Below are 14,259 nucleotides of genomic sequence, written 5' to 3'. Positions count from 1 at the left end.
CTCAGCAAAGGCCGTTTTTTAAATAAATAATCACCGCACTCGCGGTGGCTTAGTGAGGGGGCGTGGTGGCCATAGCAAGCCACGGGGCGATCTGCGGTGTGGGCGTTTCTCACCTAGTGCACAGGTGAGGGACTGCCCACATCCATGATTGTTCCTGTGGCTAATGTGCTGCAGCTGCTATGGCCGCTTGCAATATAAAAGAAGCGCGAGTTGATTAGATGGGGAGAGAATCAGAAAAAAGGAAAGAAAAAGAAAAGAATGAAACGAAGGTTGTAGCAGGAAGCACGTGAGGAGAGACAGCGCGCAAGTCGGTGCAGGAGAGCGAGTGAGCGAACGCTCGCAGGCAGCTGAAGGCAGCCTGGGTGTTTGGCCAACACCTGGGAGAAGTAGTGGTTGTGGTCGCTCCTGAAGAGTTTGATTTGAAGGGCGGGAGTGACCGGAAGGTGCAGTACTCTCTGCGGAAGGTAGCGGGAGTCGGGACTTGGGACGTGGTGTCCCCTTGGCCGTTAGGGGATTCCCAAGTCACTGTCAGGGGGAACCGACCGGAGCCAAGGATAGTAGGTATTCCAGTAGCAGAAGTGGCAGAAGCAGGAACAAAGAAGGTCAGCTGCTGAGAAGGCGTCTCGCCTGCTCTAAAGCCCAACCGGGATAAGCCGGGATAAGCAGGAGAGTCACTAGCGTAGAAGAGCACTGGGCTTGGCATTGTTTTAAAGACTGCTTCCTAGAGAATGTTTTAACCTCGTTTTAAAAGGATTTTTTTTTGTAGTGTTTTTAACCTCCACGTTTTTCTTTTATTGGAGTATTTATTGAACTTTGAATGACTGCACTATTTATTTGAACACTTTTTGTTGACTGTTTTAATAAAAGCACTTTTGCACTTTTTAAACCATCCCCTTGCTCAGTTGTTGTTGCCTCCACTGTCTAGCTCATCTCGGTGACATTATCGACGGTGTTAGGTTCAAGAGCTCCCGAACAGCGATGGGAGCATGGAGCTGAACCCGCATCGTCACAATACCGACTACCGATTTCATGTTACTGGATCGGCCAATTCAGACTTATTTTTTTCTTTAACCCTTTTAAAACTTTTTACACTGAGCACCTGAATAGCCTTCTATCCTAAGGTGACCATCCGTCCCTGTTTTCCGGGGACAGTCCCCGTTTTTGGACAACTGTCCCCACTCAGAAACATGTCCCTGTTTCATCCCCGGTTTCAGCTGGTTCACTTTTTTGAATGTACTGTGTCTCATCAGCAGGATAATTTGAACTCGGCGCGCATGCGTGGTGTTTTGACGGAGGTTATGCTTTACTGCATCCTGCAACTTTGCCGAGAAATCACGTGATAAGCTTTCGCGCTTTGTATGTAGTCTACGCTCCTCTAGCCCAAAATTGTCTCCGGATTGGCCCAAAAAATTCTGGTCACCTTATCTATCCTATACTAAAATGTATTTTTATAATTAAACTATAAACCACAGGTACAAAATTAAATTCTGCAATTTTATTAAAATGTATTAAGATATGTACAAAAATTTTTATCTATAATACATATGGTATGAAAGAAGATAAAATTCTTCTCATAATTACAAGCTGTCACATTGTTTATTTTTTTCTGTAATGTACTTATCTGACATAATGTTTAATTTAAAAGTAGTTTTCACCATTTCTCTAACTATATATGTATACATACTGCAAAAAATTGAAGGGAACACTTAAATAATCCCAGTCTAATACAAAGTCAATTAAGCTTCAGGGATATCAATCTATTCAGTTAGGAAGCATAAGTGATTGTAAATCAACTTCACCTGCTTTGGTGCAAATGAAAGTAACAACAGGTGCACTGGAGAGGCAACAGCAAGATAACCAAAAAAAAAAAGGAAATGATTTTCCAGGTGGTGGCCACAGACAATTGCTCTCTCCTTATTCTTCCTGACTGATGCTTCTTTAGTTTTGCATTTTGCTAGTGTCCTTGTCACCACTGGTAGCATGCGGCGATACCTGGCGCCGATTCAGGCTCCTCAGGCAGTCCTCCAGGCTGGCACTTCCATATGTGCCGTTGCAAGAAGTTCTCAAGAGGATGGAGGAGATGCCAGGAGACAGAGCCGATTGAACACAGCATTACTAATTAAACACCCACAAAACAGGCACCTTTTGGATATCAATCAATCAATCTAACATTCAAATGGCTGGAATATGAAGAGAAACCATCTACCTGGAAAAAAAGCATTTGGGCTTGAAAATGTTCAAACTCCATGTATCCAGAGATTGAGTTGAGAAAGTGATGCGTGTGACAGTTCCTGAGACCACAAGTTCACTTCCTTCCCTAAGATACGTTACTGCAGGTTGTATAAATTCTGCTTGACCATGAGGTGTATTGCTGGATAATTCTGGATTATTAGCTCATTCCAAAGCAGTGACTGGCAGGTTAGCTTGTGATGAAGAATTAAAGCAGTACAAGTGAATATGACTGCGTGTGTGAGTGTGACATGTAATGTGCTGGAATGTCATCCACACCTGATGCTTTAGGGCTCTGTCTTCATGTTATCATGTAATGGAAAGAAAAAGGTTCAGAAAAAGTAGTGGTCTATTAGTCCACAGAAAGATGCAGCTGTTTCAACTGAAGAGTCAATATTCGATACTGTGGTGTAGAACTTCTACTCAAGAAGCTAGTGGCAAGTAAAAAATCAGCTCAACTAACTGTAATGTAATGGCATTTGTTACCGGAGCTCAGGGTAGTCTAGCCAGAGTAGGCCATACTATACCGGGCCTTAGGCCTTTTTGATTAACTGTCAAACACTATAAATATTTATTTTGCACTATTCACATATATGTATGTACAATATATTCTTTTTGCTTAGGTGTACAGACAGATAGAAATAGAAAATAGACAGAGACTTATTGATCAACTAACCTTAAAAAAATCTTCCAAAAGAAAATAACCCAAAATTACACACGGCTCACTTTAATTTAATTTTCAGAAAATGTGCCTGTTCACATTAGGAATAGAAAGTAATAACGTAAACTTAAAATGTAAATAAAATGTACTAATTTCACATAAGCTAGAAACATTAAAATCATGTGCCATAAACAAGATTAAAAATAACTGGCTTTTGTGACAGCGCCATTTTTTGGCTATTAACTCTGGGCATTGTGAGTCAATTAGTTGCCCTTTTGGGGTCTTTTGTTATTATTTTCTGCCATTTATAATTCTTGGTTTAATAGCCTTTAAGTGAAAGTGGGCAATCTGTAACTCATAAATGTGAATGGCAGGTTCAGGGCCCCTGACAAAAATAAAATCAGGATGAGTATAACATCCTGCCGGGGTGGATGCCTGTTTCTTTCATTATCTTTGGTCACAAATATTCATTGTTATGTCACAAATTAAGGTCAAGCAATTCAAAGGTTTGAGAGATCTTACAGTATTTGGCTACAACAATCCCTCTGTGTGCTCACCTAAAACAAAGATTCCAATATTATTATAAAAACTAGGGTGTACAAAATAAATTGTTTTAATACTCTTTTCCATGGCAGCACGGTGGTAGCACTGCTGCCTCGCTGTTAGGAGACCTTGGTTCACTTCCTGGGTGCTCCCTGCGTGGAGTTTGCATGTTCTCCCCGTGTCTGCGTGGGTTTCCTCCGGGAGCTCCGGTTTCCTCCCACAATCCAAAGACATGCAGGTTAGGTGCATTGCCGATCCTATAATTGTCCCTGGTATGTGTGTGTGTGCGCCCTGCCCAGGGTTTGTTCCTGCCTTGTGCCCTGTGTTGGCTGGGATTGGCTCCAGCAGACCCTTGTGACCCAGTGTTACGATATAGTGGTTTGCGTAATGACTGACTAATGACTTTTTTCCATTATATGAGCAACTAGGAAGCTTTTGAAATGAAGATGACCAAGTTTGAGACATTTTACAAAAAATGCCGGTAGACCTTCCATGTGATCATCTTTGCAGTCATTGCAACAGGGAAGGGCCGGAGGTACAGCTGGATGTTACTGATGTGCTCCAAAAAAGATAGAAAGGCCATTCCATGGAAACTTGAAGTGACAAACTGTAAGAAAACTGCTTTATTCAACAGTATTTGATGAACAGACCTTATCTTTTTAGTGTTGGCTTTGATAGCTAATAATATGTTATGTTCATTTTTTTGATGTTATTTGAGCAAAAATCTGGAACATTTTTGTGGCCATTTTAAATCGTGCAAATTATCTATTAGCATTACAAACATTCATCTTGTGAATGGGTTCTCAGGAACAGATTTGATTTACAAAGTGGGGAAGAAAATACTTAGATAATTCAGAACTTGGTCAGGTCTCAGGTGATTTATGAATTGCATGTCCTTAAATTGAATTATCAAAAAGAAAATGAATGCATTTTACTAAAACAAATAACCTTGTGTCAGGCCACGGGTCCCCAACTCTGGACCTGGAGGGCCACAGTGGCTACGGGGTTTTCATTCTAACCCTTTAATTAATTGGTGACCAGTTTTTGCTGCTAATTACCTTCTTTGAATTGGCTTATTTTTAAAGATTTGTTCCCCTGAATTTCTTCATCATTCCTTTGAATTGCTTCATTTCCTTCCTTAAATGGAACCAAAACAGAAATGAAATGTGAAATGAGTCAACTAACAGAAGACCAACTAAGTCAGGGCCTCAAACTCTAACCAACTGCTTAATTAGGGCTCTGATTCGTGTTATTAATCAAACCTGTTCTTTAATTCCATGGCTTGTTGTTGCTCGCATTGTGCAATAGCAGACATTTCTGAAAGTGCAGATTTTCTCTTTTCTAAGATCTCTGTTCAAATATTTTGGGGACCTGAGCAGATCAACATTTCTGAGACCTTCATCTTTCTTTATTTTCAGATATTGTATGATGGATATAGTTTGCTGGTCCTGTTTTGTGTCATTTTTGTGTCTCATTATTGTTTGGCCGCTAATTAAGGAAAAAGAAACAATTAAAGAGTCTGAGTCTTCAAGAGCAAGTCAATTACAATGAATTCAAAAGAAATTAATTAGCAGCAAAAACAGGTCACTAATTTAAGAAAAGGGTTAGAATGAAAACCTGCAGCCACTGGGGCCCTCCAGGACTGGAATTGAGGACCACTGCGTCAGGCAATAATGTTTGGGCGCGTCAATAACATAGTTACTGGTGGGTGGGAGTGGGCATGTTGGGTTACTTTGTTCGCTATGCCCGTTTATTGATATATCCTGTTAATTCGTCTTTATTTAATAAAAAGTTGATCACAAAAAATAGTTGCTGGTATTAAATAATACTAATTGATATTAAGTAGGTCCACCAAATGAACTTTATGTACAGTTCCACTGACTCAAACTTCTTTTGTAGTTATATATTACTTAAGATCCCAATGAATTAGTCCAGTGAGGGTATATAGTAGGAGTTGTTTTTACAGCTAAGTAACGACCCCTGTTTCAGTCAGTACTATCTCCATGAGGGCTTTCTTTTCTTACATTTGAGACCGTAATCCCTTTATGTTTATATATCAGCAGGAGTGTCCTGTCTCACGGTCATCCGACAGGATATTAGTAGATTTTGGTAAAAAATATAGGAAACTTTCCATTTAAATTTCTTGAGATTCATTTACCATTACAGCATATTGCCCATCCCTCTGTGTGTGGCTTTTCAGATTGTTTGATTTTTTTTATTAGAAATGAAAATTAATTATTTTCATTTTCATATTTTTAAAAACACAGAGTCCTAAATGTTTATGGCAGAAATGACAGTATAAATGGAGAACTGCAAAGTTGCAAGTTTCTCACAACGTATTAAACCTTATAAGAAAACTCTCTGCAATGCACACTTTGATAACTTAAGATTAATATATGACATTTTTTATTTTCATTTTATTTGGGACAACTGATATGAAATCTGGGATGTAATTCCCCTTTATGGATTTCTTTATTAATAATGTAGACAGCAATCATGGTCAGTGCCAGTCAGCTTCTGAATCTGGCAGATGTAAATTACAATACACCACTTTTTGAGCATTATCTCCTAGATCAGGGGTCCTCAATCACGGTCCTGGAGAGCCGCAGTGGCTGCAGGTTTTTGCTCCAACCCAGTTGCTTAATAAAAAGCACTTCTTGCTAAAGTAACACTTCTGCTTCACTTTAGTGATTTTGAGCCCTTATTGCTTAATTTTGTCTTAAACAGCTATTTTAATTGCTCCTTATTATCAATAACATGCAAATGACAAGAGAGAGCAGCATTTCTCCATTTAGCTTATTTACATTTACATCTGTGTGTATTTATCTGCACTATTGGGTTTAATTAAATACTTGGAAGAAAAATGAAGAGAAAAAAGTGAAGGACTGAGAATTACTCGTCTATTTTAGCCTTCAAATCATTTACATGATAGAAAGGGAAAGAAAATCTAGGATATGAGAATGACCTAACATAGCAGAGTTAATTTAATTTCATAGCTTGTTAGTGCTTTATTGGCAAGAATTGCTTTCTAATTAAGCAACCAGGTCAGAACAAAAACCTGCAGCCACTGCGGCTCTCCAGGACTGGGATTGAGGACCCCTGCCTTAGAATATTTAAAATAATGGCAAGAGAAGAACTTTTTACAGTTGATTTCTAAAACTAAATCTATAACTTGTCCTGCATACCCTGTTATCATGTCTTTATTGAAAAACTTACAGCATTTCCACAGGTAATACAAAATATAATTAATAAATTGTCAATTATCTGCATTGCTCCATACTAATGCAAAAAAAACATTTAAATTAAATTTTTTTTCAGAATTAGACTGATTTCAAACTTTCCGTCCATTGTAAAGTTTTAGAGACATCGTTCAACTGGAATCTTACTTCCAAAAATCACCTTTAAAAATGATGTCTAATTCTCCCTCATTCAGAGCACAGAATCAGCTTCAGCTTGTGTTAATATATTCTAATTCTGTCCAGTTGCAGGAAATGCTACCATTATTAGGCATTTAGATATTAGCTCAGATTTTGCTATAAATTTATTTGTCGGAAAACTGCTCTTAAGTAGTTGAAAGTTATCAGATCAGACGTGTGAAAACCTGAAAACAGGGCTCCTTCAATCCTGGCACTAGTGAGACATGGTGTTCCTCAAAATCTGCTTCTGGATGCTGGTCTCGTTTCTTTTTATGCTTTGCCATTGGGGGATTTCATTGGGAAACACAATAGTTTCTGTCATTCATATGCTTTCATATTCATAGTTTACCTAGAAATTATTTATTTTGCATAAATAATGATGAGTGCAAGAATTAATAAAAGGTAAATTTGAACCTCACACATATATTCCTAAGCAGCACATAGCATAAAGCCACACAGAATCTGGAAATGAGCGGAATGCACAACACATATAGAACTAAACTTTTAGCACACTTTAGTACAAAGTACACCCACGTGAATCCTTACATAGCTTGCCATGATCCTCTCTGTTGGCTTGATCTGCCTTTGGATCTCACATTCATTTGGCTGCAGGATGGTGACTCCATCATCAGAGAAGATGTAGAACATGTTGCCCACACTCAGACCTGGAAGAGCAAGGAAACAAGTTAGTGCTTACACGTTGGCAACAACCAGGGCTTTCACAATTGCATAATCCCCTTCTCTGGTTGCCGCCTTTTAATGTCCTTATCTTGGATTTGCTTTCAAGGGTCTTTTGCTTTCATGAGGTAGTTTTGTACTTCTAGTGCTCTACAGGACTTCCCATCGATACTGGAAATGAATTTCAAATGAACTCATGGGGAACACCTGCACAGCGCTCAGAGGAGATCTCCGAGTTTTTAATGCTCAGACTTCTAATCACATTGTGTTATACAGCTGCATGTTTAGGTGTGTCGTGACAAATGAGGCTATAGATACTTTCTCAAAGGATTCATTTTTGTTTTTTTTTTTTAAATCAAAGTGGATTTGTTTTCATTAGTTTTTACTCTTCAAAGTTAAATATTTTTCTATGTAATAATAATATTAATTTTTCCATTCACATGTCTCAGCTACTTTTCTCCAGACCTTGCAAAAAGCAGCAAACGGAGTCTCTTTGATATATACTTTCAGAGTAACCTACAGTTTACATTCCCATTTTTTTTTTTTTTGACGTTTTCCATTGAGTGTTTTATCTCTGTAGCTCTGGGGTGGGCAAAGTCGTTCTTGGAGGGACGCAGTGGCTGCAGGTTTTTGTTCCAACCCAGTTGCTTAATAAGAAGCACTTCTTGCTTATGTAACACTTCTGCTTCATTTTATTTGTCTCGCTCAGTAAGATTTTGAACCCTTATTGCTTACTTTAGTCTTAATCAGCTGTTTTCTCAGTTTTTAATGGCTCCTAATTAGCAATAAGATTCAAATAACAAAATAAACCAGCATTTCTCCATTTAGCTTGTTTCTATGTGTATTTATCATGCACTAATGGGTTTAAATAAATACTTGGAAGGAAAATGAAGAGAAAAAAGTGAAGGACTGAGAATTACTCATTCGTTTTAGGCTTTTGGATGATACCGTAAGAATGGAAAAAAAATGTAGGATATGAGAATGACCTGACATGGCAGAGTTAAAGCACTAACAAGCCACGGAATTAAATTATTGGCAACGATTGGCTTCTAATTAAGCAACCAGGTTAGAACAAAAACCAGCAGCCACTGTGGCCCTCCAGGACTGCCTTTGCCCACCCCTGCTCTAGCTGTTCTAACTAAGTTTCCTCAGTTGCTAATTTAATTTGATCAGAATGGCACTGCATATTGTGGCTTCCTGCCTGTTTCAGTGCCTATTCATTTGATATTTGTTAAAAAAATGCTGGTGTCTGTATACATACTATTAGGTGTGTGCTTGTATGAGATTTTCGTCGAGTGTTGCAGTGTATGTGTTTTATATGTGATTATATACATTACATAATTCTTTGAAACAAGGGTGCCTGTATACGCTTTCTTTATTCTGTTTACGTTTATCTGAGGTGTTGTGTCAGTCTTGAGTATCGGCATGGTTGTTAAGGTTTTACAGTATGTCTTTTATTTTATGTATTTCTTTTTGATTCTTTCATAATTACATATGTTCTTAGGTGGCTTTAGACTTTAATTCAATACTGTATATTTCAGGGAAAGATTGTGTCCATGTGAATGGGTGCCTGTGCATGTGTCAGTAGGCAAAGAGAGCTGCTACCCCAGTGTTTGTTCTTAGCAGCTGTGGGCAGATCTTTATACCGGTGAGGGTAGAAGTATTACAAAGGTGCTCAGTCACTGAATGCGGGTCAGCTGATGCTGGTAAAATACTTCTGTTATCAAAAAGGACATTAGGATTTTGACAAGTGAGAGGAGACCATTCAGTCCATCAGGCTCATAAAAGCTAAGCTGTCCCAGTATATTATACCAGACACTTCTTAAAGATTGGTAAGATTTTTGCTTTAACTTCATGTGTTGGTAGGTTGTTCCAGATTCTCGCAATTCTTTGAGCAAAGAAGTGATTCCTGACTTCAGTCCTAAATGCAGGTCCCCTTAGCTTCCACTTCAGTATGTGATTCACTGTTAATTTGACAGTTCTGCGGGGCCTACTTTAACAATGCCATTGAGGATTTTAAAGACCTGGATTAGGGCCCCATGCAGTCTCCTCTGTTTGAGACTAAAGAGGTTTAATTCTCTGAGTCTGTCACAGAAAGACGTGTACTTAAGTCCCAGAATGCAGCTGGTTGCTCTCCTCTGCACAGCTTCAAGTGCGGTTATGTCTTTCTTGTACCGTGGTGACCAGAACTGCACACAACACTCCAGATGTGGTCTCAGTGCAGTGTTATATAGTCTAAGCAGAAGATTCCTTAATTTATATCCAACGATTTTTATGATATAACCTATCTTATTTTTTTTTTTTATTACTTCTGCACCTTGCTTTGATGATAAAAAGTTTATGCTGACATAAACCCCTATATCCTTTTCAGATGTTGCTTGCTGTAGGACTGTGTCTCCCTTCTTTTATTTATATGAACGAAAATCGAAAATAAAGGAAATTTGCAAATTATGTGGTAACAGACAGCTGACGCAATACAACATGTTCTGATTGGCTTATGGGCAGTTTGAATAAATACAGGTCAGTGTTCTGCTGTTTGTCTGTTGAAAAAAAATCTTTATTGTAGGGAATCTGTATGTATCTTTGGGCAAAAAAAAAATCTATACAAGTGTTTAACAATATACTGTAGTGAGATTTCTATGGGCAGAGGGAGTGAAACCAGCTGAAATTCATGAATAATGTTGGCTCACTATGGAAGTAAAAAACAGCTTTACTCAACGAAATGTTTATGAAAGAGTGGAAAGGTTTAATGTGCGAAGAACGAGTGTAACTGATGAAGCTCAATCTAGTCGATCATCAGCATTGCACATACAAGCCCACATCGATGTTGCCCGCTGTTGCCGCACATTTGGTAATCAGTTAAGGATCTGCACATGCCATAGTGCATGATGATCTGGGGTACCGTAAACTTTATACAAGATGGGTACCCAACCAGCTTACTGATCTGCCCAAGTTAACACCCTTTGGTGAATTTCAGTAGGTTTAATTTTATATAAATTCCGATCTCACTGTTGCAGATACAATTTGTGCCACTAATGTTCTGGTGATCTTAAACTAATCATTTAACATGTCCGTGTTCTTTTACCACAGTGAAAGTGAAAAGAGAAATATCAAATGTTTGTCTCTTGGTCTGTGCGTGTTCAAGTGTGTGTGTGTTTGGGTGCAGGCAGAGAGAGAAAGCCTCCAGTTCCCTTCGGTCTGTCCAGAGTGGGACACAGCAATTCTAATCATTTGTATTAAAGTTTTTAGAAATAAAAAATGTATAGATTTCATGACAGCAAATAAACGCCAGTAAACACATGCAATTATCAGGCAACAACACAAAAAACAAAGAAGGAGAAAAAGAAGAGCTGGTAGGTCTACCCATGGGGGTACCGCACTGTTACAAAACAGTTTTCAGCTTTTTGTTAACCCTTGCTTCTACTGGCAGCAGGGCACATGGCAGCAGTCGTACCGTCATCTCCAATTAAGCCCAAATCAAAGCGAAGGTCTGATCCTGCCAAATACCCAATGGTTTCCATTGACAGCGGATACTACTTCTGTGACAAGCAATGAGCTCGAGTGGTTTTACTTATTTTAGGCACAATAATCAATGTTGTGTAATAGAAAGCGGTAGACAGAAATCCTATGTAAGTGACACTGTTTCGAATTCTTAAAGTGATTTAAAAGCTGAAAACACATTTTTGTGACAGCACTTGACCTTCTGGTGTATTTTAAAATCTGGTGCAATTTTCCAAAGGAGGAAGGAATAAACAGGGCCAAGGAGGCAAGCATGGAGTTATTCAATTTAAAGAATTTAAAGAAGACAAGCACACAAAACCACTACAACAGGAGAAATCTTTTATACCTTCCTCTCGCCACAGTATGTTTGCAACTGCAGCAGTAGGGAATCGAAAGCAGTGGGAGAAAAAAAGATCAGAAATAATGAAGGTATTTTATTTATATCAGTTGAGATTAAATAAAAGGTTAAATTATGTAAATTTACACTGTCTAGATGTTCAAACTAAGCAGTACTAGTGTGAATAAAGTAAACAAAGAAATAAACTGCACATTATGAGTAACTTACCCCGAGACAGTACTGTGAGACATAAAAAGTCAAGTGTCAACAAAAATGCATTTTAGCTTTTATATGTCAGTATTGTTCCCGGCTGAACAAATACGGCAAATATGTCCACCTGCTCTGTAAAACCCCTTCTGGACGCACCCGCAAAATTCATTTCGCCCATTATCATCCCCAAAAGCCAGGACTGGGCTTCTCATTTCACAGTTGGCTTGCTATGATGAACACATTCAAGCTTCTCATCAATCCCCAAATTTTACTGCTGCTTGTTTACAGCAGCTTCTCATTTCAGGAGCCATTCAGAATGAAATGGCCCAGTCAGCAAGATGTACAAACTATCCTTGGCAAGGCGTGTAATTGTGCTTGATATCAATTCTAGAGGAGACATGAACCCTTAGTCTTGTGCCCCTAAGATCTCAGAATCAAATACCTCCTTCAAAATAGGCTTAGCTAAAATGAGCTAACCTACCACATTCAATTTGTCTAAGGTGTACATTGAACTTGCATTCATCTTTAGAAGATCAATGCAAAACTGGAACCTGGCTATGTTCCCAATAGGAAACTGGTTTGCTCCTGAAGCACTAGTTATAAGACAAGGATTCACATAATAGTGTGAAGTAAAGTTGAGGAAAAAAAAAAAGTGCTGCACCGAGTTATTAAATTATTTGGCACCTTTACAAAACGATGTGGCCAGTAAAAGATTTAAGAAGCAGACACCAGAACACATGCAGGCAGCAGACATACTCATAAACACACACCTTTTTTCTCTTTTACCTCTCTGGTGTTACAGTGGCCTAGACTTTCAGTCTTATTCTAGGACACAAATATAAATCTAGGTACACTTCAATCGTCCTGCAGTTGGGAAAACCAAACCACATGTCTGCTGAGTTGAAAGGGTGCACTCCCCTGCCTGAAAGATTTCACTTTCACTTAATGGTAAATTTGGTGGAGTGATCACAGTTCCTGGAGCAGGTCAACACTAAACCCTATAATAATATCCCCCTGTGAACTTTTTCTTGATATGTTGGCCATAAATCTCAGGTTTCACTGCACATGAATTAAGAACTGTCCATCTCTGTGAGATAAATTTGCCAAAAGGAATAACAGACTCCTGAGTTCAAGGTGGGCCCTTAGCTTACCAGGCTGTCCATGTGTATAATTTTAATTGAAGAATTTGAAAATGGAGAAGTAGGCATTTTAGTACATCACCAAATCACAAGTTATTTATTAGCATATGTATGTGCACAAGTTAGGAATACAAGTCTGTCTACTTACATTGTTGCTATTAAGTCTTTCCAACTATTCCGTTATCTTTTTCAATGAATTTGGCTTTTAATTTAATTCCTACATTACCTTTACTTTCTAAAGGGAATAAAATGCTCAGATAAGAGAAAACATTCATTTATGCATCAGCCTAATTAGGAAGTGCTATAGCAGATACTATGAATTGAAAACTTAACTAAATTGACTTTGTGGCTGAGAAAGTGGTCACAATAAAACAAAGAATTATGGTATGGGATATCCCTGTGTGCATCTTGAAAGTTATCTTCTATGAAGAAATAATTTAATAATATAAAATGTAAGCTCTCACGTGTTTTTCGTGCTGAATCCTCCACAAACAATGAAGAAATATCTTCGTCAACTCCAACTTCATTCTTAGCTATGCATGTATAGGCGCCTGTGTCTTCATAACGCACGTTGCTGATATGCAGTTCACTTCCATTTGCTGTAATAAATCAGAAAGGGCTGATTAATTTAGGAAGAACACAACAGAGTAATATAACATTGTCAGATTAGCTTATTTCAGTTCAAGGCTGTGGGGTCCTATGGAATACGCGGACAAAAGGCATAGGGATACCAGGACCCATGCACAAACACACACAACTTCTTTAGGAAATGCCAATTCAATTAATCATCATGTCTTTGAGGATGTGGTAAGGAAAGCTGAGTACTCCAACAAAGACTATGTCTGGGAATGCAAACCACATGGAAGGCAAAGTTAATGAGTTGCTACTTTCACCACACAAGGCTTATTGAGTAAAGGCTAATCCATCTAGTCTTCATTCTGCCCATGGAAGAAAGGTTTCAGATCACACAGTGCATTGTAGCTTGTTGCGTAGCTGAGATTGGTCAGAGTGCCCAAGCTGACCCCGTCCACTGCCGAAAGTGCCTATAGTGGGCACATGACCATCAGAACTGGACCATGGAGCAATGGCAGAAGGTGGCCTGGTCTGAAAAATTACATTTTAGTTTAGATTATGTGGAGAACTGGGTGTGTGTGCTGTTTACCAGAGGAAGGGGTGGCAGCAGGATGCACTATGGGAATAAAGTAAGCTCGCGAAGGCAGTATGAAATCTTGTTTTACAGGTAAGATTTGAATATGTTTATTGTATGATCATGTTCAGGGACACCTCTACAGTTCTTAAGACTGAGAACCTAAATGTGCTTGAAAATGTAATGCTTCTTGCTACAGACTAACTACAGCCCATGACAGATATTTACCCAACCTTCCCCATTCACAATTAAATCCTTGTTTAAGAGCACGTATGTCGTAGCCAAGCACAGATGGATTGTTGTGACAGGTCAAGTAATAAAGAGATGGATTCAGGGGTGTGAGATTGCACATAAATGAGAGATGAAGAAGACATAGTTGCAAAAAAGTAAGGTATTCA

At 38.6% G+C, this 14,259-nt stretch overlaps 1 protein-coding gene across 2 annotated transcripts in view; it reads right to left on the bottom strand.

Moving 5' to 3' along the window:
- Positions 1-14,259, bottom strand: part of fstl4 (follistatin-like 4) — an 822,703-nt gene that overhangs the window by 28,246 nt on the left and 780,198 nt on the right. Inside the window, exons 10-12 of one of the 2 annotated variants that reach the window (XM_039774631.1) lie at positions 13,179-13,313; positions 11,375-11,401; positions 7,396-7,514 (exon numbers count right to left, since the gene is read on the bottom strand). In XM_039774631.1, coding sequence (XP_039630565.1) covers positions 7,396-7,514; positions 11,375-11,401; positions 13,179-13,313 — 281 coding nt within the window. The remainder of the gene's footprint in view (positions 1-7,395; positions 7,515-11,374; positions 11,402-13,178; positions 13,314-14,259) is intronic. The other variant, XM_039774632.1, reaches the window with a different exon arrangement.

The sequence above is a fragment of the Polypterus senegalus genome, chromosome 13 (assembly GCF_016835505.1).
Source record: "Polypterus senegalus isolate Bchr_013 chromosome 13, ASM1683550v1, whole genome shotgun sequence".
Lineage (NCBI taxonomy): Eukaryota > Metazoa > Chordata > Cladistia > Polypteriformes > Polypteridae > Polypterus > Polypterus senegalus.
Note: the sequence above shows the minus strand (reverse complement) of the source record. Positions and strands in the feature narration are given on the sequence as shown.